This window comes from Coccidioides posadasii, chromosome 3 (genome assembly GCF_018416015.2).
Source record: "Coccidioides posadasii str. Silveira chromosome 3, complete sequence".
NCBI classification, from domain to species: Eukaryota; Fungi; Ascomycota; class Eurotiomycetes; order Onygenales; family Onygenaceae; genus Coccidioides; species Coccidioides posadasii.
This window is the reverse complement of record NC_089409.1, coordinates 3,723,147-3,744,289: the sequence shown is the minus strand read 5'-3', so window position 1 is coordinate 3,744,289 and position 21,143 is coordinate 3,723,147. Positions and strand designations below refer to the sequence as shown.

The window sequence follows — 21,143 nt, the reverse complement described above, 5'->3', positions numbered from 1 at the left end:
TGTATAACTAATGCCGGCTTTAATTTGGTTCTACACCAATCTTCCTCAATGCCCAAAAAAAAATAAAATAAAAATAAAAATAAAAAAATGAAGCTGAGTGTGGCGTGGCGACGTTAGTCCAAGTAAGTCCTCTTTGTATATATCAACCAGATTGGCTTCAACTAGCAGTGTTATTTGGTTATTACGTGGAACGACTACTCCGTATATTGAATCTCATTACTCCGTATATTGGTCCGATCTACTCCGTACCCCGTACCAGAATGGTGTTCCAAAAGGTGCTGAATGGCATGTCCGCTCTCATCAACACCAATCCACACCAAGGTTAGCGGCTTCTACCTTATGATACCGATCGATACAAATCAGGAAAATCAACCACAAATACCGCCGATAGTAAAGACATCATCTTTTGCTGGTATCGCCGCAACTCTTTTAATTCTGTGAGTGTGGACGGAACTATAGGAATTAATCCTGCAATTGGCCAGCCAGTGCTAGAGCCAGGTTTGGTCTCCCAAGTTAATGTCTTTGTATCCGTTCTAGCTTTGGAACCCAGAGACGGCAGCATTCAAATCGGTAAACCAACCCCTACAAAGCTCAAGGCAAATGTTGCTGGCGTCAATGACTTCAACGTCAATTTTGATGGCAAGCTCGGCCATGTGAACATTGTTGTGTCAACGGCTGGGCGAGAAGTATCTCGTGCTACTGGGGTCGAAATTTTCACCGAACCTTTCGAGGGAAACGTGGATTGAAATGCTGTTGCTAGTTCAAGCCTTGATGCGGAGATGTAGGGTTACTCTGGGTGGAAGACAGACGGGGGATTGTCCCTGATGATCTCGTGTTGATCAGGAGTACGGGCCACTTGACAACATACGGGAACAATAAAACACTCCATCAGTGCCCCTTTAGGCTCTTTTGAACAATGAAAATGACAAAAATGCGAAGTATATGAGCATAAATCACGTGGGGGTCGTGATTAATTCTTGACCTGAAGGGAAATAATAACATTAGAAAAGGAACGCGGTGGTTGTTCGTGTTCAATACTTCGATTCGTTTGATACCGACGGAGTGAATAGTCGTAGCTGACGGGCGCGCAGCTGGTTGTGGGTTTCTCTGGCAACCAGGAATGCCAGTGGATGGATTTAACTTCCCCACAGTTCTGGTTAGCATGGGGAACCAACCTTGAAACCCAACCCCGGAACGCGACCTTTGACCAAACCGGACTACCACAGTTCTCATCCAAAGTACCCCTCAGTAACCTCTTCTCAGAATACTTTCGATATCGAGTCCGTAAGCGGCCATCGGAAAGCTCTCAATCGAAGCCATGACGAAGAAACTGCTCTCTCGCACATCCGAGATTAGTCTCTCCCATCGTCCATCCCCCGCCGAGCAATGCCGTCATCGATCGGAGGACAAAGCTTCCTCCGCCATCGTACCGGAAGCATATACCAAACCCTACTGTGATTTCATGACCGATAACCCGACCATTTTCCACGCTGTCGCGACATTTACCCGCCGTCTCGACGATCACGGTTTCAGCCGGCTGTCGGAGCGCGACGTCTGGACGTCAAAGCTGAAGCAGGGAGGGAAATACTACTGCACTAGAAATGACAGCGCTTTGATCGCATTCATCGTCGGTCGTGATTATGAGTCTGGGAATGGAGTCGGGGTAGTAGCAGGACACATCGACGCCCTCTGCGCTAAACTCAAGCCTGTGTCTAAGCTACCCACGAAGGCCGGCTTTGTCCAGCTTGGAGTCGCACCGTATGCGGGTGCGTTAAGCTCTACGTGGTGGGATCGTGATTTGGGAATTGGTGGACGCGTGCTGGTTCAGAACCCTAGTACTGGCGTTGTAGAGTCAAAGCTGGTCAAGTTGGGCTGGCCGATTGCCAGGGTGCCAACTCTCGCGGTACACTTTGGTGCTCCGTCGCAGGGTCCATTTAACCCTGAGACGCAATCAGTCCCGGTGATCGGATTGGACAATTCGGATATCCTTGGCCAGGATGCCAATGCTGCTGATAGCGGGATTAAACCAGGAACGTTTGCCGCTACGCAGCCGGAACGTTTGGTTAGGGCGATTGCTAAAGAGTTGGGCGTTTCTGATTACAGCACGATCATAAATTGGGAGCTCGAGCTGTTTGATATCCAAGCCGCCCAAGTTGGTGGCTTGGATAAGGAATTCATCTTTGCTGGTCGAATCGACGATAAGCTGTGCAGCTATAGTGCCTTCGAAGCTCTCTTGGCCTCATCGGAAAAGTCCTCAACCGGGATTGTCAAGATGGTGGGGATGTTCGATAATGAGGAGATTGGCAGTTTACTCAGACAGGGTGCCCGATCAAACTATATGAGCAGTGTTATCGAGCGGATCGTCGAAGCTTTTGCTCCGAATTACGGACCGAATCTCCTATCCCAAACCTTTGCAAACAGCTTCCTTGTTTCTTCTGATGTTATTCATGCCGTTAACCCGAATTTCCTGAACGTATATCTGGAGAATCATGCCCCACGTCTTAATATCGGTGTTGCTATTTCAGCGGATCCAAATGGGCATATGACAACCGACAGCGTTAGCACCGCTCTTCTCCAGCGAGTTGCAGAGAAGTGTGGTTCTAGACTTCAAGTCTTCCAAATCAGAAATGATAGCCGTAGTGGAGGCACCATCGGTCCTATGACAAGTGCGCGAACGGGAATGAGAGCTATTGACTGCGGTATCCCACAGCTGAGCATGCACAGTATTAGGGCCACTACAGGAAGCTTGGATCCTGGACTCGGCGTGAAATTATTTACGGGCTTTTTCGATCATTTTGAGGAAGTTGATAAAGAGTTCCGACAGCTCTAGGCAGAGATGGATTGATAATTGGGCAAAGGTCTTGAACGGGGTTTCTTTTCGGTTATGAGCACTTCTTGGTTGGTTCAAACGATCACATGCATTCTCCTTACTGGTAGTATAGATATTAATTGGGGCAGCATTCTTGTAAGCACCTATCGATAATTGCGCAGAATTTGCTGTTACATTAATAGCTATATCATCCAATATATGGGTCCATTGAAATGTAATAGTGGTTGCTATAGGATACAGTGTTACTCTTGCGGCGATAATTCAGTCGTTAACAGGGAGCAATGCTTCTGTATGGCGAGTGGTAATGCCAAATACGGAGGCCACTAAGGATTTGTGTGGACTCGCGAAAAAGCCAGCGTCGTAATGGGGTGTAGGCCATCACTGGGAATGTAGGCCGTCGGCAAGAATATTTCACTTCAGAGTCAGGAGTATTTAACATGGGAAAAAAGGGGAAGGCAGAATAGAATTATTTGCCAAAAAGCACTAACTTAGGCTCCCATTTATAATACTAGAAACCTCTTTCAAGGCCTTCCGGGGCTACAAGGGGAAAAGGGGAGCGGGATTTCTCCGTAATGATCGTGAGATTCAAAAGTGTTCTTGAGCTCGCTGCTCCGCATCACAGCAGGAAGAGGTTCGTGCCAAGACTGGCTGATAAGCTTAGCACACGGGCCACCACAAATAATTTCTTATCAGCGGTCGTTTCTCCAGGCTGATATCTGAGATTCGAGACGCTTCCCTGTCGTGAAAGAGAGGTGCTATGAGTTTGCAAACACTGCAGAGCACCATGACAGAGCCCACTGAAACTTCTGCACCGCCAAAACCGGTCCACACCATTGTTCTCGATGCCGGGCCACTTATCAAGAACATCCCACCCATATCCACCCTCCTCGCACAGTCCCACGTCCTCCTCACGACCCCAGCGGTTGTTTCCGAAATTCGTGACCCGGATGCCCGCCAGAGAGTAGAAACATTATACCTACCTTTCGTCGAGCGAAGGTCACCCAAACCCGAAAATCTGAAAGTTGTCTCTGAATTTGCAAGGAAGACTGGCGATCGGGAGGTGCTAAGTCGGACAGATTTGGAGATTTTGGCACTGGCGTATGAGGTGGAGTGTGAGAGAAATGGAGGAGATTGGAGGCTAAGAAAAGTCCCAGGACAAAAGGGAATCAATGGCGTCCCACCGTCAAAAGAGCAGCAGTGGAAGGCGGGGACCGAGCAGAATGAGGCACAGGAAAAGTCGTCCGAAACCTCAGATGAAGCGGCGGGGCCTGTGGCAGTGGATGCTTCAGTAGATGATGTCGTGGAAGGTTTGGAGGAAACTACCCTGGAAGAGCCCAGCCAGCCTGCTGAACAGAGCCCTACTCCGCCTACTAATGAGCCTGAACGAATTGCGATGCCCGAAGCTGGCTCTGAAGACTCTGAGGGGAATTCGCAGGACGAGCAGGCGTCAGATTTAGATGACGGCTGGATTACACCGTCTAATATCAAACAACGGCAGGCTCGCGACGCAGCAAAAGCTGCAGCTTCCGTTGAAACAAAAACCATGCAAGTTGCAACGATAACAACAGATTTTTCCATGCAGAACGTGCTACTTCAGATGAACCTTAACCTGCTCTCGACGAACAACCTCGAAAGAATAAGGCGTCTCAAGTCGTACATACTTCGCTGTCATGGCTGCTTCTTTACTACCAGAGAAATGACAAAACAATTTTGCCCTCGATGCGGCCAGCCCACACTCACCCGTGTTTCCTGCTCTACAACAGCGACAGGTGAATTTAAGATGCACTTGAAGAAGAACATACAATGGAACAACAGAGGAAACAAATTCAGCATTCCAAAGCCTATCGCAGGCACATCAAGCGGAAAGTGGAACGGGGACGGAGGCGGCAAAGGAGGCTGGGGAACGGAGTTGATCCTTGCGCCGGACCAAAAGGAATATACTAGAGCCGTCGCAGAAAACGGAAGAAGGGCTAGGAAAGGACGGGACCTCATGGATGAGGATTACCTTCCGGGTATCTTGACCGGAGAACGAACCCGAACTGGCGGAAGAGTCAAAGTAGGGGCCGGTCGAAACGTTAATTCGAGGAGACGAAGATAATTTGGGACTTTTTGTGTCACGATAATTTATGATGGCATTGGCGGGATAAAAGTCATGAAGCATAGTCAATAACGCATATCGAGGTCGTATTCAAACAAGAAATGTATTTCCAGAACTATGGATACCACTAGATAACGTAGACATTTCTCCCACCCAACAGGTATGATTCAACGCCATTCGCCAAAACTCGTTATCAAAGAACTTTTACACTTTCGGCTCTATTATGAAAGCGCTATTAGGGGCCTGAAACCGTTTAAAAGAGAGCATAGAGCTTACCGGGTTGTTGTGTCAGTAGCAATCCATATCGTTTTTTGAGAATAACTCGGTGTCTATCGTGTAAATTCAGTCAGCTTCTATTCCTGAAACCTGATGCATGGTAAAGGAAGCCAAAGTGGCAGGATAACAGATACCTGGAGTATTTATCATCTGGTGAGAATCGGGCTGGGTGTGCAGACTTTGTCACCTGCCCGTTGAGCACTTTTTTAAGGGTATAGACTCGCTTCCCCTGGTCGTCGAGAGTGTACATCAAATGCATCCTAAAGTAACAGGTAATCAGTGATAGCCCTCCCCAGATCCCCGATAATACATGCAACTCACTTGACGGTAGTGGTTTAAGAACAAACGCCAGGAACTGACCAGAAACTGTTTCTCAAGTTCAGATGCGATTTTGATTTTGGATCCATTTTTGGAGCTCGGATGCGGAGGATTATTTCACCGACCGCACATCAACCACAGCCCTGAAAAGCTTCGCAATCCTCGCACATTTCCTTCGTCGAAGCACCCAACACAATCATTAGACCGCAAGCCAACCAGGCGTCTCTGTGGCTAGTTATGATACAAAGCCATCCATAAGCTCATACATTTTTTTATTCCTACCGGGTGATCTAAATGTGGAGCTATCGTTTGTAGTGTTTTTAGTTCATTCCAACATCACAATTCTCTGTCCCACTGTGAGTTGAATCATGTTTCCTTGCTCGCCCATTTTACGTACAAGCTCTTGTCATATTTGTTCCGGTGATGACACCATTAGCAGCCTAGGCAATGGCACTGATTTCTAGCTGTTGACCAATGCTGGCTCTTTTTATGACTACAACGGTATCTGAGGAACATAGCACATAGCTGGAGGCCATTTTCAGCCCCTGAAATCCTAGCGTAAATGCGAGACAAAATACTGATTGTCAGTATTTTTAGAACCCCTTTTACTCCAGAACGGTGCAATACCATGTCTACGCCGGCTCCGAGTGGTGTAAAAGATGCCATGAGCGGCAACGCCGTCAAGCCAGACTTACAGGTTCCCATTGCCAAAGCTCGGCCGCATCGCCAGCGCCGACCAAATTATAAGCACATCCACCGTCATTCTCTTCCTTTAACTGTCCATCCCTTGCCTCCTTTGCTACCCCATAACCCCTTGTCAATCATCAGCATTGCCCTATCCTACCTTACCTATCTTATTTCTCCACCCTATCGTGAGACATATTCTGCATATTTTGACCCTACCACATCCTCTGTCCACGTGGTGCATCCGAAAGCGATTCGTGCCTTGTGGGAGATGGGCTTCTTTGGTAAAGGAAGTCTGAGTAGAAGTGAACCTACTTGGTTGGAGCGCGAGAAGAAACGGAGAGGCTTGCTAGCGTTAGATACCAGCGAGGAAGCTACTGGAAACAGACGAACTGAACGTCGGGAATGGAAGTTAGAACGGGCGAGGAAGGAAAAGGAAGCGATTGCCGAGCAGCTGCGAGCCGAAGCGGCTGCGCGCCCGAGCAAGGACGCCATTGCAGCCCAACCCACTGAACAGGTGTCTGGTTCAGATATTCATATTAATGGTTATGTTAACGACAAAAGTCCCAACATGGGTCGCAGCTCAGTTCGGAATTCGGCTTCACTGTCGAGTCACAGCGCGGTGAGAGAGGACGTTGAGAACTCAGCGGTCAATGGAACCAAAATTGTACGGTTCTCATCAGAAGTAGATACTAGAAAGTATGAGAAAGAAGCAATTTTGGAACAACCATCCAAGCTTGAAAAGCTCGATTCCTCGAAAGTTCAAGATGAAGAGCATCTTCAATTATCCAATGAGGAAGCCTTTTTCCTTGCCTACGGACTTGGTGTTCTTCAAGTCTACGATCATAATATGAGTTCTGTTCTACCTAACTCTCACCTTCTATCCTTATTTCGTCGCCATTCCTACTTTCCACCCCGTGATGAGCTCATGCATCTGGAGCCGGATGACCGCTTCATCGTCTCTTACGTTGCTTATCATCATTTCCGCTCTCTTGGATGGGTTGTTCGCTCGGGGGTCAAATTTGGTGTCGATTTCCTACTCTATAATCGGGGCCCGGTGTTCTCTCATGCAGAGTTCGCAGTCGTGGTGCTGCCTGCCTATGAACATCCGTACTGGAGTGAAACTGAAGAGAGACGGGCGGCCGTCGCGAAGAAACTCCCACATACGTGGTGGTGGCTTCATTGCGTAAACAGGGTTCAGGCTCAAGTTAAGAAGACTCTGGTCCTGTTATATGTGGAGATACCGCCGACCGCTCCAGAACCCCAAGATATGTCAGGAGAACTTGATATTGGAGCACTTTTGAAAACATATGCAGTCCGCGAAATGACCATGAGGCGTTGGGTTCCAAATCGGAGTCGGGATTGAGATGTGCCCCATGGATTATTCCAGGATGACTTGCTGCAAGCGAAGGACGTTCGGGACCTGGGCAGGGCTCGATGAGCATGGATTTGTGTCCACGTGACCCAAAGGTTGGACGCAAAATAATTGTTCCGCAGAGGGCCGATCACAAAGTTTCATCTAATCGTCCACATCGAACTCTTGATGAATGAAGTAAATAATTTAACGTTGGCGCGAAAACATTCCAATTATTGGGTTCTAAGACCATTGGGCTTGGAAGACGCGTTCTCTGGGTGTTTATTAACAAATTGAACGCACTGGCCTTCTAACCAATAGAGTTCCTCTTGTCAAATATTATGTCAAAGCATATCCCGAATATTCTTTTATTGGATGGCGCTATGGGGACTGTACTCGAAGAGCCGCCATATGGTTTTACCTTTTCTGCCCAGACTCCATTGTGGTCGTCGCATCTACTCCTATCCCATCCCACCACGTTAAGCGAGATACATCGGTCCTATGTGGATGCTGGGGCAGATATTGTCCTTACGGCTACTTATCAAGCCAGCTTTGAAGGATTCGCTAGGACGGCGATTGTCCCCGCTAATGTACCTGCCGACCATAAACAGGATGAAAGGCATGGCCACGCTACGTATAGACCAATGGATGCAACTCGGTACATGCGTTCAGCAATACCTCTTGCTTATTCCTCCTTCAACTTTTCTTCAAAGCCTCCACGCGTGGCTTTGTCTCTGGGACCGTATGGAGCGACCATGTGCCCTGTTTCTGCGGAGTACACAGGAATATACCCAGAGGAGATGAGCAACACGGCGGCATTGGAAGCATGGCACGCAAAGCGCCTTGAGGTATATATGGAAGACCCCGAGACATGGAGAAAGATTGAATTTTTGGGCTTCGAAACTGTGCGGCGGTGGGATGAAGTTCTTGCCATCCGTGGTGCGATGGGCAAATTATTGCAGATTGCTGAATCGGGACAGTCAAGGAAATGGTGGATTAGTGGTGTTTTTCCCCAGGAAGATATCGATGAGGAGGATGTCAGGCGCTGGACATCCGCCGCCTTTGGTTCAACAAGCGAAAACGGACTCCATCCGTGGGGAATTGGTGTTAACTGCACACGCCTGGAGAATATTGAGCGTATTGTCGACATAATGGAAGATGAGTTAGGACGGGAAAAACTGACCGATAACGGGGAACGTGCGAGTGTAGGGAGTTCTTGATCTTCTCGGCCGTGGTTAGTTTTATACCCCGATGGAACCCAAGGGGAAATCTATGATCCTACGTTGAAGACCTGGGTCAAAAAGGATGAGGAGGAAATAACAGAGTCTTGGCCTGAACGCTGTTGGAGGATTGTCAATCACACTTGGAACCGGAACGCTTGGAATGGAATATTAGTAGGAGGGTGTTGCCGCACTCGGGTGCATGATATCCGAGCATTACGGGAAAGAATAGACTCGGCGTGGAGTGGGAGCTAATTCATCCTAGCCTTCCACCTGGTTTACAAGTAGTGTGTATGTAATATAAATCCTTTTCGGATGCACAAACAATGCAAATTGATACACTATTTCATTCTATTCTACCTTTTCACTCTTTTGTGTGCATTTTGACTTCTCTGTGCATTCAGGGAGGCGATTGAGCTTGGATATCAAAACAGCCACCCTGAATAGTTACAAAGCCCTCCAGCATTTCCAGCTGGCTGTGTTAGTAGTGAGCAACTGAGATGTAATTTCTTCAGGCTGCAGAATCCATTGTGGAAGAATAGCAATGATGATAGGGCCGACACAAGGCAGTTCGAAAAACATGATGCCACGGGATAAATGGCTGGCGAAGTGTCCATCTCTTTGCCGATCTCAAAACTGCAATATTGGATTTCCAGTTTGATCATGTGACTTCGTGACGCGCCAAACTTGAATGACAGTAATTTAACGTGTCGCGTCCTTATGGGCCCACACCTGATTAATACTTTCATGTATGAAGTGGTACCAGCAAGAACAACTGGGAGAAACACATTCTCTGCGAACAATCCTGCGCTGGGTGGGAGAGATGAAGGGTTGGCTATCATGTCTCTAGCTCCAGAAACCCAGGATGATAGCCTTGATCTGACATACCTCAAGGAAGCAGCATTGGGAATCAGTGATGTGTGTCAAATGGTCCCCTTGTGACTGTCATGTTCTGGGGATTACGACTAACATGCGTGTCTGTTAACAGGAACATTGCTGGGCACCCCCAGGCGCCGGGGGAACAACTGATGCCCATGGAGGTCTATCAGCTGCAGCGCAAAAACATGGGAAATTACAAATTGATGTCATTGTCGCCACGGAGATGGTCTCTAACCCACAAAGCCCCGATCCAGATGGACTTCCTCTGTTCTCCTACCAACAAAATGCCGACACGGATACAAGTAGACTGTCCTCTTCACACGCTGAAGCTTGGAACGCAGGTCCTAGGTTCCTACCGCCAACAATGACTTCTACAGATAGCCTACCTGGGGATACTCAGGTAGTCTCGCAGTCTGTGTATGATAACATCTTAAAGCAACGCAAGGTCGAAGGCGAACTATCGATTCCTGACACTTCATGTGGACTTGCAAACGCAGATGGTGGTATCACGCAAAAAACTCTCGGCGAAGGAGATACGGGGCATCTAGACCTACTAGTGGATTTGGACGAAGACTTGTATAGCAAGTTCGTCGAAGATGGGCATACATCTGGAGCCGATGACGAACCCTCCTCCCCAACTCATTATCAGCCATTTCCAGAGTCTCAACGCTTCATTGGTTCCAGCCCTCGGAGAATTGGGGCCCATGATGCTGACGCCAGAACTCCCACTCCAGCCTTGAAACACAATCCGTTTCTAGCTGAAAGTAAGACACCAGGATCTGTGATGGCCCTGAGCCAGCTGTTTAATGCCACGCAAGCTTCATCCTCTCCATTAGCGAACGTCCCTCGGCCAGAGTTATCCTCGGATATGCCTTCCCCTAATTTCCCTGTTCGAAGCCGGCAGACAGCTACGTCTCTCTTTTCGCCACTCCAAACTACCTCGCCAGCTTCTGGGTCCGGCTGTGTTGAGCCACAGGACGTTTATATCTCTGTAAAAGAATCTCAAGAAGCGCGTGCAAAACTAGTCGACCAGCAGGAATCGCTTTCGAAATCTAATTATGCGTCAGATAATCTCAGTGATGACGGTTTTTTCGCCAACGACGAATCGCTTCAACGTCGACTACGCGAGAAGGAAGCCGAGAATGAACTCAGAAAGCAGTTTGAATGTGTTACGGCTCCATCAAGGCCGAATTCCCGCAGAGCTCGCCAAAAAGTGGCTGGGACCTCGTTACCGAAAAGCTCTCCGCACGTCCGGTCCGAAAGCATCTCGTTACCTGTGGCGGATAAAAGCGCGGACAGGGCTCCTCAGACAGGGATTGGGCCGGAGAGTGAACTGGAGACCGAACAAGAAGATGAAACCATTGGCTCTCGAGACCCTAACCCTTCCACAGTTAATGGAGATGATGATAAAGAAAACGTTGATAATCGACCCGTTCGACTCTCCAACCCAACTGCTCTCGCACATGATGCACTCTCACAGGTGCTAGATGTTGAGGAAGGCCTTTCCACCCCTCGACCAAATTCAACTCATCTCTCGGAGCCCCTGACCTATCAGTCCCAGCCGTTAAGCTCCCTTAATAGAGCAAGCGCAGCCAATGAAAGTGACGATTCACATCATGAAATGGTGCTAAACTCCCAATCATCTACAGGAGATGCCGAGAGCACTCAACTCAAGCCCGGTTCTGGGAGAGACGATGCTGAATCATGTGACCAGCCTTTGGATACCATAATTTTGGGCCAAAATCCAATGGGTTCCAATCCTCACACACGGTCGTCACCAGAGCCCCTTGCCACGGCGGTTGGAGGATCATTAAGTCCTGACAAGGAATCAATGCGGCCCCCTGCACCAGTTACCGAGGTTCTTGCATCTTTTTCCTCTGCATCAAAACTTCGATCTCCGGCAGGACCTGTGGACTGTTCCGAAGACGTCGCTATTCCTGAGAGTGGAGTTCTTGGACGCAGCGGCCAAGCCGAAGCTCACCGTGACACCATCAATCCCAAAGATGACAATATGAACGAGGACACAATTATGGTATCGTTTGTTTACGATACCCCTACCCCACGTCCTGCCGAGACTCAATGTTTCCAGCGCACTATACCGGAAACTAGCCCAGATGATCAAAGGATGCCCTCCTCAACCCTTTTAAGCGATCCCTCTAAATCTAAGGATAGTCACGAGCTACCTGAAAGTGACGATTTACCTGCAATGTCCCATATCAATACTCAAAACGTTAGAGATCCCGGATCAGCAGGTTGGCTCCGAAGGAACATTTCGAATCGGCTTCCTTCTATTCTTTCAAGTCCAAGCGGCCGTCAGCGCCGGTCCATGACAGACATTGCCTCTGACCAGTCTCCACTACGGGCAACGCCTCAAATTCAATTTGATGACATCAGCCTGATGACCACAGACGACAAAACATTCCAGGAAATAATTTCAGAGTCGGATGGTCATGCAGCGAAAAAAAGAAAGTCTAATAGTGGCAGAGGGGTTTATGCTTCTTCCAAACTCACTTTGCCTCGGTTTCATAGCCACAAAAGTCTATATGAGACGGCATCCGACCCTCTAGATGGGCCAGGAAGCGAGCGCATCGGTGGGACAGGTACCCTTAGTTCTATTAATTCTGCGACTCTACGTACTCGAAAGAAGACTAACCCAGTATCGAAAAGCATTTGGGAGGTGGATGATTCGCCTCAGAGAAAGGTGCAGGGCTGTGTGCCCCACCGAAACCCGCCAAAAATCAAAAAGCCATCAATTACCAAAGGCCTAAAAGGTGGGAAGAAGGGCTATTCAGTTGCAGAAGCCGTCGTCATCTATACTCAGTCAAGCTCTTCGCCGGTCCCAACAGAAAGGATCTCGTCCGATCCTCCAGTCCGCGAGGAGACTCCGCCCCAAGAATGCGCTGACGCGACGGCAAATCCTTCCATCAAGAAATTTGATTTTTCAAATCAAATTTTTGCTTTTTTTAACGGACAGCCGCATGGCTATTATCCGGCTACTTGTGTTGGTGTATCCAATGATGTTGGTCGTCAACGTTATCTGGTTTTGTTTGAGGATTCAGAGACACCAGAAGAGCTGGATATGTCCAGCGTGAAGAAACTCGAGCTGAATGTGAATGATACCGTCAAAGTATTTTCACTGGACCTGCCAAAAATACCTTATCGGGTCGTTGAATTGACCGATAAGCTTGCCCCAAATGCTCCATGCACTCCTGGAAGTCCGCCTCCTCTAACTGATATACATGGACATGCATCGGTGGTTCTGGCGCCAAAACAAGAACAAAAATCGCTCGGTAGACGACAGAATGTTACTGTACCAATCTCTAGAATATACCTGGACAAGAACCTCTGGTCGAGACTGGGAGTAAGGCCATATTCATTTATATCTCCGAGTAACTTGACGTCGAGACTGCAAACTCCAATGGATTGTGGTGAAACCAGCTTTGCTCCCAGTGCTGCCCGCACCCCACACAAAGAGACCTCGGGAGTGGGAATTTTCAGTGGTATGGCATTCGCCATTTCATATACTCATAATGGAAAGGAATTATCTCGCTTGGAGCGCTTGATTCTAAGAAATGGAGGTCGAATATTGAGGGACGGGTTTGATGAACTCTTTCATCTCCCATTCTCGTCTTCCGCGGCGGACGAAAAGACGCACGACCTGGTTCTGACATCTCAAGCTGAGCAGCTCGGGTTTGTCTGTCTGATCACTGATAATTATTCCCGACGTCCCAAATATCTGCAAGCACTTGCACTCAACCTACCTTGTTTATCAGGTCGATGGGTTGATCACTGTATCTCTGACAACACAATCATTAACTGGGAACCGTATTTGCTTGCTGCAGGTCCATCCATGGTCCTTCAAAAGGCCGTGAAGTCTAGAATCCTTTCTCCTTACCCTGCATCCACAGCACGTCTGAGTCACACTATCCAACGACGTCCCAGGCCTCTCACTGGACAACATGTGTTGATCATCACGAACAGCAGGCATTCAGCAGAAAGGAACCCATATGCCTTTTTTACGTATGCACTAGGTCCCAATAAGGTTACCCATATCCCGGATGTGCAGGGAGCCATTGACCTGTTGAGTCAGGACGCTTGTTCACCAACAAACCGGGAACAGGATACTTTGTCTGACTGTGTCTGGATATATGCCGGAGATGAAGAGTCGGCTAAAGCAGCGCGCAAGCTGCTCCTATATACGTCCGGATCAGCGGCACCCAGGCCTGCAGGAGCTCGAGGCCGTGGCCGTCCTCCAAAGAAGCGAAAAAAGGCTTCGGATTTGGGGGATGATAATGAACATCACGATATTGATGAGTTTCGGATCAGCGGAAGGAAGGTGAGGGTTTTGGATCATGAATATATTTGTCAAGTTTTGATTTTTGGGAATTTGTTTGATGGGTGGGCGGAAATACAGCAGGAGTGTCACCAGTAAATTTGCTACTTTCGTGATTTTAAAGCTCTTCACCAGCATACGTTTCGAGGGGACCATGTCTATTATTCCAAAGTTTACCGTTAACGGTCCCTTTGGAAAGACATCTTAATGGCACTTGATGCCTTCTTGTCTCGTAACAATGGGAGTTAAAATGTCGAGTCACATAATCTGTCCTCATCCAATCTGCCCAACGTAGTGAGATACCAAGTAATGGCCCCGTTTACCATGGCAGCCATGCTTCCAACGGATAAGCATGGGATAAACTGTCATAAGCCAGTTAACCGAGGAGAAAGCGGTAAAATACACAGAAAATGTCCCAGCTCAACTTCTGCCATCTATGGTACAAGAAAACCAAAAAGCCCGAACTCCACTAAAAGCTAAGAAAGTTGGAATAGCATATGGCGTCCAAATCCGCTTGTTCATCATTGTTTCGCCTTGACTTTGGTCTTTTTCCGGTTCTTCAAATCCTTCATCTGAGCAACGCGCTTGATCTTCTCCGTCTTCTTCCTCCATGCTGTCCACCGATCCTTTCTCCTCCATTCTTTCACGGTGATCCCAGCCTTGTCGGGGAGACGACCGATCTCCCAGTTACCTTCACGGTACTGATAACCGGGTCTGAGTGGCGGGGTGGCGCTCTTTTCAGGCACAACAGCTACATCTTCGACCGGCATCGGGACCGCAACCATGCCCAACCGTCTCTTTGTAGGTGCGTTTCTCGGGTAGGGAAGGACGTCCTCCCTAGCAAACGCGACGCCAATATATTTCCTTGTAGGATGCTTTTGCGGGTCGCGGTAGTACTTCACATATCCCGTCTGTAGTGCATAAATCGTGTGATCGCGCCCAATGCCGCAATTTTCTCCGGGAAACCATTTCGTCCCTCGCTGGCGGAAGATGATGTTTCCTGGGATCACGTATTGCTCGCCGGTCTTTTTGGCGCCCAGGCGCCTTCCGGGTGAGTTTCTGGAGTGCGCGTTTGCGGCACCTTGGGTAGCGTGGGATGCGTAACGGAATTGAGCGCCGAGGCGGGACGGGTGTAGAGGAGTGATGTTATGGGGTGCGGTGATGGATGTTCGTTGCTGGAGGAATTGTGACGGCTGTTTAGGGACCTGAAGGAATGGGACAAAAACTCTTTCGAGTACCCGAAAGGGCGCTCGGAACTGAGGCTGAAGCATTGTCTCCAGAGAGGCAGACCGAGACCAGTACGCAAGTCTCGATCGCGAGTTTGCGCTCGAACGTCGAATTCCAGAGCTGCGGAGGCGGAAAAAAGTTCAGAAGTCACGTGACACACGATTTTCGCACATACGGCTTCTTGGCTGATGACACGCTTCAGCGGACAGGGGAAACGGGCGACTGCGAATCGAGACAGCTGGCCTGTTGGAGCACATCGTCACGTCCCCAGCATCCCTGTGCAGAAGGCATCGCAGGACAACACGGAGTGTTAGGAAAATGGCTCACATATCCATCAATGCCATCTTGGCATTGCTCATCTTCATTTCGACGGCACACGCCCAATTCCAGTTCTTCGAGCAAATGTTCGGCGCTGGAGGACAGCAGCGGGAATCTCAGGACCAAAGAAATGTCCCCAGCGACAGTGCCTGGTATCAAAAGACGTATGATGGGGGTATGTCTTTTCATCCGAATTTTACTGGATATCACATTTTCCTAGACAAAGCTTGAAAGTTAATCACGAAATGATGTTGTAGCCCAGTGCTCCAATTATCTTTGTCCTGGAACCCTAGCTTGCGTGCATTTTCCTCATCACTGTCCTTGCCCGCATCCGCAAGTTGAAGAGAAGTTCGAACTCGGCGAGGGAAGCGCCATCTGCATTTCACGAGGCGGATTTAAAGCCGGCGAAGCCGCACGGAAGGTTGAATTAGCAAGGAAAGGCTTGCTGTGATGGTATGGGGATTTAGTTTGATGGGAGACAAAATCGAGTTTGGTTATATTGGTTTCCTTGCATTCAGGTATCGGGATATCTTGCATGGTGTTACGGAGTGAAGTCAAAGAAGGCATGGCCCCGATAACCTCTTGAATTGACTGTCGGATTGGTTAAAACTGTCAGCGAAGGGCACTGGAGATAAATCAGATGTATAAAATAGAATACGGGTATCAAAATATAGACGTTCCCCTTCAAAGAGTTGGCAGATCCCTGAACAATTTTTACCCTGTAAATGGAAAGCTACTGTGGATCACTTTGTTCAATTGCTTGCAAAATTTATTTAGAGCTTGGAGCAACATAGTTGAATATAATCCAAGTACAAAGTCTACAGTCTGTGGTGTCTACAGTTCCCATTTCTTAAGCCTTTCTAGTGGACTTTACGAGTGATAGAAGCGCCCTCGATATCCACTGGCTGATCAATACTCCTGTCTATCTTTTCTGCTCCAATTTCGTGTGATGTCATCATGTGGCCTAGGCGAATAACACTCAGCACGCCGCGCCTGTCACTCGTCAGAACCGCACGATCATCGCGAGATCCCAGAATCTCGCGGCGCCCAATCCGGAAAAGCTTCCCTCGACCTAATCAACGAGCTAGGGCGCGCCCGTCAAACAGCCAGCCGCGTGATGATACCCAACAGCAGCCCGGCCAGCCCTCAGAGCTTGGTCGGTCAGCACTTGAAGCTCTCTCCTCCACGCTCCATGATACCAATCCGCAAAATAACAGTTTACTTGCGCCGGTGCATATTCCAGAAGACCCGAGTGCTGTGCTCAAAGATGGACACCCCGCGACTCGAATATTGGCCAACTCGGGATTGGTGGTCCAAAGACAGTTGGAGATGATGAACGTCCTGCCGTAGGTTTTTAGATCTTATTTCATATTGAGGAAAGAGGGTATTAAGATTCGTCTAGTGGTTTCGAACAAGCAAATAGATATACGATCCTTGATGCTCATGGAAATCATGTGGGGTATATGGCGGAACAAGATACTGGAATGGGAACCATCATGGGCCGCCAATTTCTTCATACTCACCGACCGTTTGTCACCCACATTTTTGATATACACCAGAACGAAGTATTACGGGCATGTAAAAATTCTATTTTTATCTTCAGGAGCTAAAAGAGTGTTTGACGGCTAACAAGAATAGTTTCACCGCCCGTTTGCTTTGATAAACTCGCGGATCCGAGTTTACGATCCTCTAGAAGCGGCAGACGCGACACGGTCTACCGCAGCAGTTCATTTAGCAGCGGGGCCTACGGGAGGCGTTGCTAGACTCTCCACTTTGGATCATTCTCAGATGCGCGTGATCGGAGAAGCGCAACAAGAGTGGGCTTTACTCCGGCGGAAATACAATCTGTTCCTTTTCCATGAGCCTCCAGTCAAGGAAACCAAACTCTCCACCCAAGCGATTTCTTTCTCAAGTTCTGATTTATCGAAATCTCAACAATCACAAGTATCTCTAGCATCGGGCGGCCCTTCGCAGGCCCAACGAACACAATTTGCCTACGTCAACGAACCCGTGCTTTCGTGGGATTTCTCCCTCCGAACCGCGAATGAGCAATTGATTGGTTCCGTCAACCGCAATTTCGCAGGGTTTGCCAGAGAAATCTTCACTGATACCGGCGTATACGCCTTGCGCATGGATTCTGCCGGTCTGGAAGAGCAACGGTTACGAGAGGCGACAGCGAGGGCGCAGGCTCACCCAAGCATTGCACCTCCTGAATGGGAGACGCCGCCCCCTATGACGTTGGATCAGCGAGCAGTAATGCTGGCTACTGCTGTCAGCATTGATTTTGATTACTTTAGCCGTCATAGCGGTTCTCCCGGCATTCTACCTTATGGGATGTTTGGACTCGGTGGCGCAGGTGCTGAAAGTGTAGCTGGCGGAGCTGCGGCAGGGATGGCTGGGGCTGGCACTTTAGCTGGCTACGAAGCGATGAGGAGCGGGGCCTCAGCAGAACAAGATCCAAGCCAAGTCCCGCAGCAACATGAAGGGGAAGATGCTAGTCCTGGCGAAACTACTTGCGATGAGCAGGGCCCCGGCTACTGGGAAGAGCCAGTTGACGAGGAGACTTTCCAAGATCATCATCAGGATGAATGGCCCGGAGAATCTGGGGAGGGTGACGATTCGTGGTCGGACTTTTTCTAGCCTGATATGATATCAGGGTTGTACGATATGAAGGATATAAAGACGCTTATTAAACGATCAGGAGTATCTCTGAAGCCTAAGCAGTAATGCATATCTTGATGAAGTGACACTGGACATGACCCATGTTTTCATGTCTTGCTTTTCCACCACAGTCATCTTGAACGGTGATAACGTGAACATGCAGTGGGCGGATTACATAACATTGCCCCGGATTTAGCATCAAACCTTATTCTTCACCGTTCCGAATTGCCGCCGACTCCCGTCAACATTCGACCAGGTGAGCTTCAAGCTTCCCCCAAACCACCGAATTGGCTCGGCTTTCCAACTGACAACTCGCCAATACACCAGTTTCTTCTAATAAAATTCTTTTTTATAAACACATAGTCCGTCAGCTGCACCGATCCACCTCAGATCACTGCTCCTCAGCTGCCCTCTCACAAAACCCCGCCTCCCGCCTTCGTCATGGCGTCGTCCGTCGCGCAAAGGCGCCTATTCCACGAATACAAGATGCTCTCCACCTCTCCGCCTGACGGGATCACAGCTGGGCCCGTTTCCGAAGATGACATGTTTGTCTGGGAGGCTCTGATCCAAGGACCTGAAGGCACACCCTTCGAGGGCGGTATATTCGCCGCGGAGCTCAAATTTCCCAAAGACTATCCCCTAAGTCCTCCCTCTATGAAGTTTCTAGGCGGAGGAGTATGGCATCCAAACGGTAAACAGACTACTTGCCTTTTCCTCCCCCCTCCCTTCTCTTTGTCGTCCTCCGGAGGGTCGTCTGTTGCTGACATCGTATCTGTTTTGTGTGTGTGTATAGTGTATCCGAATGGCTCGGTGTGTATCTCCATCTTACATCCGCCTGGTGATGATCCGAACCACTATGAGCATGCATCGGAGCGCTGGAGTCCGATTCAAAGCGTGGAAAAGATTTTAATCAGCGTTATGAGTATGTTGGCGGAGCCGAACGACGAGAGCCCGGCAAACATCGAGGCTGCTAAGATGTGGAGAGAAAGGCGAAGCGATTACGAGAAGAAGGTGAGAGAGGAAGTACGAAGGAGCTTGGGCCTCTGATGCTTACTTCTTTTTGCTTACATTATGGGAAAAACCATCTCGATTTTCGGCATTGCGCCCATGAACAAACCTAAGATGATTATTACTTCGACATTGGCCGAGCGCTTTAGCCAGTACTTTTGTCTTTTCTTTTTCTTTTTTTGGGTAAGGGAACTGCATGTAAGGCGCTAGGCAATGCACATTAGAAAGCGTGGATACTGCTTTTCACCTGGGCACTTGATATCATATGTAAATAAATCTCAACCAATCTGAATCACCTTTTTAACTTCCTGTCCAGCCATCCTTCAATACCACCAGCTTTCTCATATAACACTTCAATTTCCGCCTTGGCATTCACCATGAGCATTCTCTGTAATTCTAGCCTCCATTCCTGCTCTCTCTCATCTGAGAAGATCACACTATGCGATAGCATTGCTTGGGCCCTGGCCCTATCGCGAAGAGTCATAGGAATAAGCGGACGGTCAACATCTGCGTTTCCAGGTATGGCAGTATCGGAAGCCCGTAACCCCAGCCATTCGACACCGGGAACATTCAGATTCGCATTTTCATGACTTTGGGATATGGATCCATATTTATAAGTTGACATGATCGCCATCCCATCTGGATCACAGTCCACAAGAACATATATTGGGATAAAACGGGCAGGCGAGTTCCTCCATTCAGATATTGAGCGGAGGAAAGCTCTTGTGGATAGGTCCGGATATCCTTTACCCTAAAATTACATACAACCATGCTGGATCAGCACTCAGGTGGAAGCTGATGGTAGAAGGTATTCTTACCGTTATCAAGATACCTCCACCTGCGGCCGATGTCGCATGATAGTTCGATGTGGCCAGACGGTGAAATACAGCCTTCGTTCAAAGTCAGACTTATGATTTTGTCACCCAAAAAGTAAAAACCATCGTTGTTCCCTTGGGAAATTTATGTACCTCCTTTTCAATTATCAGTATCCATCTGACACCCGACAAGTCAAATCCGACTATCTCATGAGTCCTTGGGATAAGAATTCCCTATATCGTCCATTAGCACACCTCTACATGAGCTCGCGCAGGGCTTCATGAACCTCGCAATGCTCCCCAACGTTCAGTACAGATCCACTTTGGAGGTTAATTTTGTAACGACCAACTGTCAACCCTTTCGCTGCTGCTGACTACTTAAGTCAACCCCGGAATGAGTATCATGGCTAGGGAACCAGTTTCACAATGTACCACATGCAATGCCGCCCGGTCGACACCAACCGTATAGGCGATATCATCAATATATCCATCCACCAGTCTCTGAGAACCGAAGTATGGTGGGTCAAGGTAGTATATATCTCGTTTGGAGGAGATAAATTTGCCCTCGATAGCTTCTGAAATGTGCCCTAGAATCCGCATAATGACACCTAAACTTACATTATGAGACAAAGAGTTGAGACGGCCGATAGAGTCCCAGGAACTCTGCAACTCTGAAAAAAAGGGGGTGCAAGATATCCTACCAAATTTCCAGGCATCGGTTACCGTCTTTCCGGGCCAGGAATATGTAACACTCCACTCCCTGCCATTCGTATCTACTTGCAATGCCCCAGTCTCCTCGTTCAATGAGCAATTGTTAGCTCGTTTAGACCGGCGTTTCAGCGTCACTGACGGCCGCCCGTCAGGCTTTGACAGCTCATCGAGAACGGAAGCAAGCGTAGACTCGATGAACTGCTTGACTCTTTCCTGATGAGGGCGGCCGTTTGCATCGGCCTTCGGGTCGCCAGAAAGAGCGGGCATTGCAAAAAAAAAAAAAAAAGACGACGAACCCCAGCGTGAGATCTCGTCGCTCTTCCACGAAGGCGATTGACGGAGGGACAGGTCGTCGTTGCGGCTCCTTCCCGCGCGGCACGTGCAACGGATGCGGCTCAATTCTTATGTGAT

At 48.7% G+C, this 21,143-nt stretch overlaps 12 protein-coding genes across 12 annotated transcripts; 9 read left to right on the top strand and 3 right to left on the bottom strand.

The window, feature by feature from the left end:
- Window positions 1-260: 260 nt before the first annotated feature.
- D8B26_006140 (uncharacterized protein) lies at window positions 261-746 on the top strand (the record flags this gene model as incomplete). The annotated part of the gene is made up of 2 exons (XM_066125097.1): window positions 261-321; window positions 460-746. 2 exons carry the CDS (start codon window positions 261-263, stop codon window positions 744-746), a joined length of 348 nt encoding a protein of 115 aa, XP_065981178.1.
- Window positions 747-1,318: 572 nt separating this feature from the next.
- Window positions 1,319-2,830, top strand: D8B26_006139 (uncharacterized protein; the record flags this gene model as incomplete). Its single annotated transcript, XM_003069855.2, has 1 exon — window positions 1,319-2,830. One exon carries the CDS (start codon window positions 1,319-1,321, stop codon window positions 2,828-2,830), a length of 1,512 nt encoding a protein of 503 aa, XP_003069901.1.
- A 716-nt stretch (window positions 2,831-3,546) lies between these two features.
- On the top strand, window positions 3,547-4,928 carry NOB1 (Nin1 binding protein; the record flags this gene model as incomplete). Its single annotated transcript, XM_003069856.2, has 1 exon — window positions 3,547-4,928. The coding sequence occupies exon 1, from the start codon at window positions 3,588-3,590 to the stop codon at window positions 4,926-4,928; it is 1,341 nt and encodes a 446-aa protein (XP_003069902.2). The 5' UTR covers window positions 3,547-3,587.
- Window positions 4,929-5,132: 204 nt separating this feature from the next.
- NOP10 (snoRNP complex protein) lies at window positions 5,133-5,463 on the bottom strand (the record flags this gene model as incomplete). The annotated part of the gene is made up of 3 exons (XM_003069857.2): window positions 5,133-5,146; window positions 5,205-5,257; window positions 5,339-5,463. The coding sequence occupies 3 exons, from the start codon at window positions 5,461-5,463 to the stop codon at window positions 5,133-5,135; spliced, it is 192 nt and encodes a 63-aa protein (XP_003069903.2).
- A 687-nt stretch (window positions 5,464-6,150) lies between these two features.
- On the top strand, window positions 6,151-7,572 carry D8B26_006136 (uncharacterized protein; the record flags this gene model as incomplete). Its single annotated transcript, XM_003069858.2, has 1 exon — window positions 6,151-7,572. One exon carries the CDS (start codon window positions 6,151-6,153, stop codon window positions 7,570-7,572), a length of 1,422 nt encoding a protein of 473 aa, XP_003069904.2.
- A 329-nt stretch (window positions 7,573-7,901) lies between these two features.
- D8B26_006135 (uncharacterized protein) lies at window positions 7,902-8,780 on the top strand (the record flags this gene model as incomplete). Its single annotated transcript, XM_003069859.2, has 1 exon — window positions 7,902-8,780. The coding sequence occupies one exon, from the start codon at window positions 7,902-7,904 to the stop codon at window positions 8,778-8,780; it is 879 nt and encodes a 292-aa protein (XP_003069905.2).
- Window positions 8,781-9,500: 720 nt separating this feature from the next.
- Window positions 9,501-14,091, top strand: D8B26_006134 (uncharacterized protein; the record flags this gene model as incomplete). The annotated part of the gene is made up of 2 exons (XM_003069860.2): window positions 9,501-9,698; window positions 9,769-14,091. 2 exons carry the CDS (start codon window positions 9,501-9,503, stop codon window positions 14,089-14,091), a joined length of 4,521 nt encoding a protein of 1,506 aa, XP_003069906.2.
- Window positions 14,092-14,126: 35 nt separating this feature from the next.
- Window positions 14,127-15,302, bottom strand: MRPL2 (mitochondrial 54S ribosomal protein bL27m). Its single transcript, XM_003069861.2, has one exon. It carries the CDS (start codon window positions 15,261-15,263, stop codon window positions 14,514-14,516), a length of 750 nt encoding a protein of 249 aa, XP_003069907.1. The 5' UTR covers window positions 15,264-15,302; the 3' UTR covers window positions 14,127-14,513.
- A 123-nt stretch (window positions 15,303-15,425) lies between these two features.
- On the top strand, window positions 15,426-16,221 carry LCL2 (Long chronological lifespan protein 2). The gene is made up of 2 exons (XM_066125096.1): window positions 15,426-15,712; window positions 15,795-16,221. The coding sequence occupies exons 1-2, from the start codon at window positions 15,538-15,540 to the stop codon at window positions 15,986-15,988; spliced, it is 369 nt and encodes a 122-aa protein (XP_065981177.1). The 5' UTR covers window positions 15,426-15,537; the 3' UTR covers window positions 15,989-16,221.
- A 273-nt stretch (window positions 16,222-16,494) lies between these two features.
- On the top strand, window positions 16,495-18,177 carry D8B26_006131 (uncharacterized protein; the record flags this gene model as incomplete). Its single annotated transcript, XM_066125095.1, has 3 exons — window positions 16,495-16,883; window positions 16,940-17,111; window positions 17,176-18,177. The coding sequence occupies 3 exons, from the start codon at window positions 16,495-16,497 to the stop codon at window positions 18,175-18,177; spliced, it is 1,563 nt and encodes a 520-aa protein (XP_065981176.1).
- Window positions 18,178-18,469: 292 nt separating this feature from the next.
- UBC7 (Ubiquitin-conjugating enzyme E2 7) lies at window positions 18,470-19,618 on the top strand. The gene is made up of 2 exons (XM_003069864.2): window positions 18,470-18,889; window positions 18,992-19,618. The coding sequence occupies exons 1-2, from the start codon at window positions 18,640-18,642 to the stop codon at window positions 19,243-19,245; spliced, it is 504 nt and encodes a 167-aa protein (XP_003069910.1). The 5' UTR covers window positions 18,470-18,639; the 3' UTR covers window positions 19,246-19,618.
- D8B26_006129 (uncharacterized protein) lies at window positions 19,342-20,999 on the bottom strand (the record flags this gene model as incomplete). The annotated part of the gene is made up of 6 exons (XM_066125094.1): window positions 19,342-19,957; window positions 20,025-20,096; window positions 20,175-20,255; window positions 20,309-20,395; window positions 20,454-20,629; window positions 20,723-20,999. The coding sequence occupies 6 exons, from the start codon at window positions 20,997-20,999 to the stop codon at window positions 19,499-19,501; spliced, it is 1,152 nt and encodes a 383-aa protein (XP_065981175.1). The 3' UTR covers window positions 19,342-19,498.
- Window positions 21,000-21,143: the final 144 nt, after the last annotated feature.

Coding starts and splice junctions, on each gene's coding strand:
- LCL2 (XM_066125096.1), top strand. CDS start 15,538: ATGGCTCACATATCCATCAATGCCATCTTGGCATTGCTCATCTTCATT. Junction 15,713..15,794: donor TCAAAAGACGTATGATGGGG/GTATGTCTTTTC, acceptor ATGATGTTGTAG/CCCAGTGCTCCAATTATCTT.
- MRPL2 (XM_003069861.2), bottom strand. CDS start 15,263: ATGCTTCAGCCTCAGTTCCGAGCGCCCTTTCGGGTACTCGAAAGAGTT.
- UBC7 (XM_003069864.2), top strand. CDS start 18,640: ATGGCGTCGTCCGTCGCGCAAAGGCGCCTATTCCACGAATACAAGATG. Junction 18,890..18,991: donor AGGAGTATGGCATCCAAACG/GTAAACAGACTA, acceptor GTGTGTGTATAG/TGTATCCGAATGGCTCGGTG.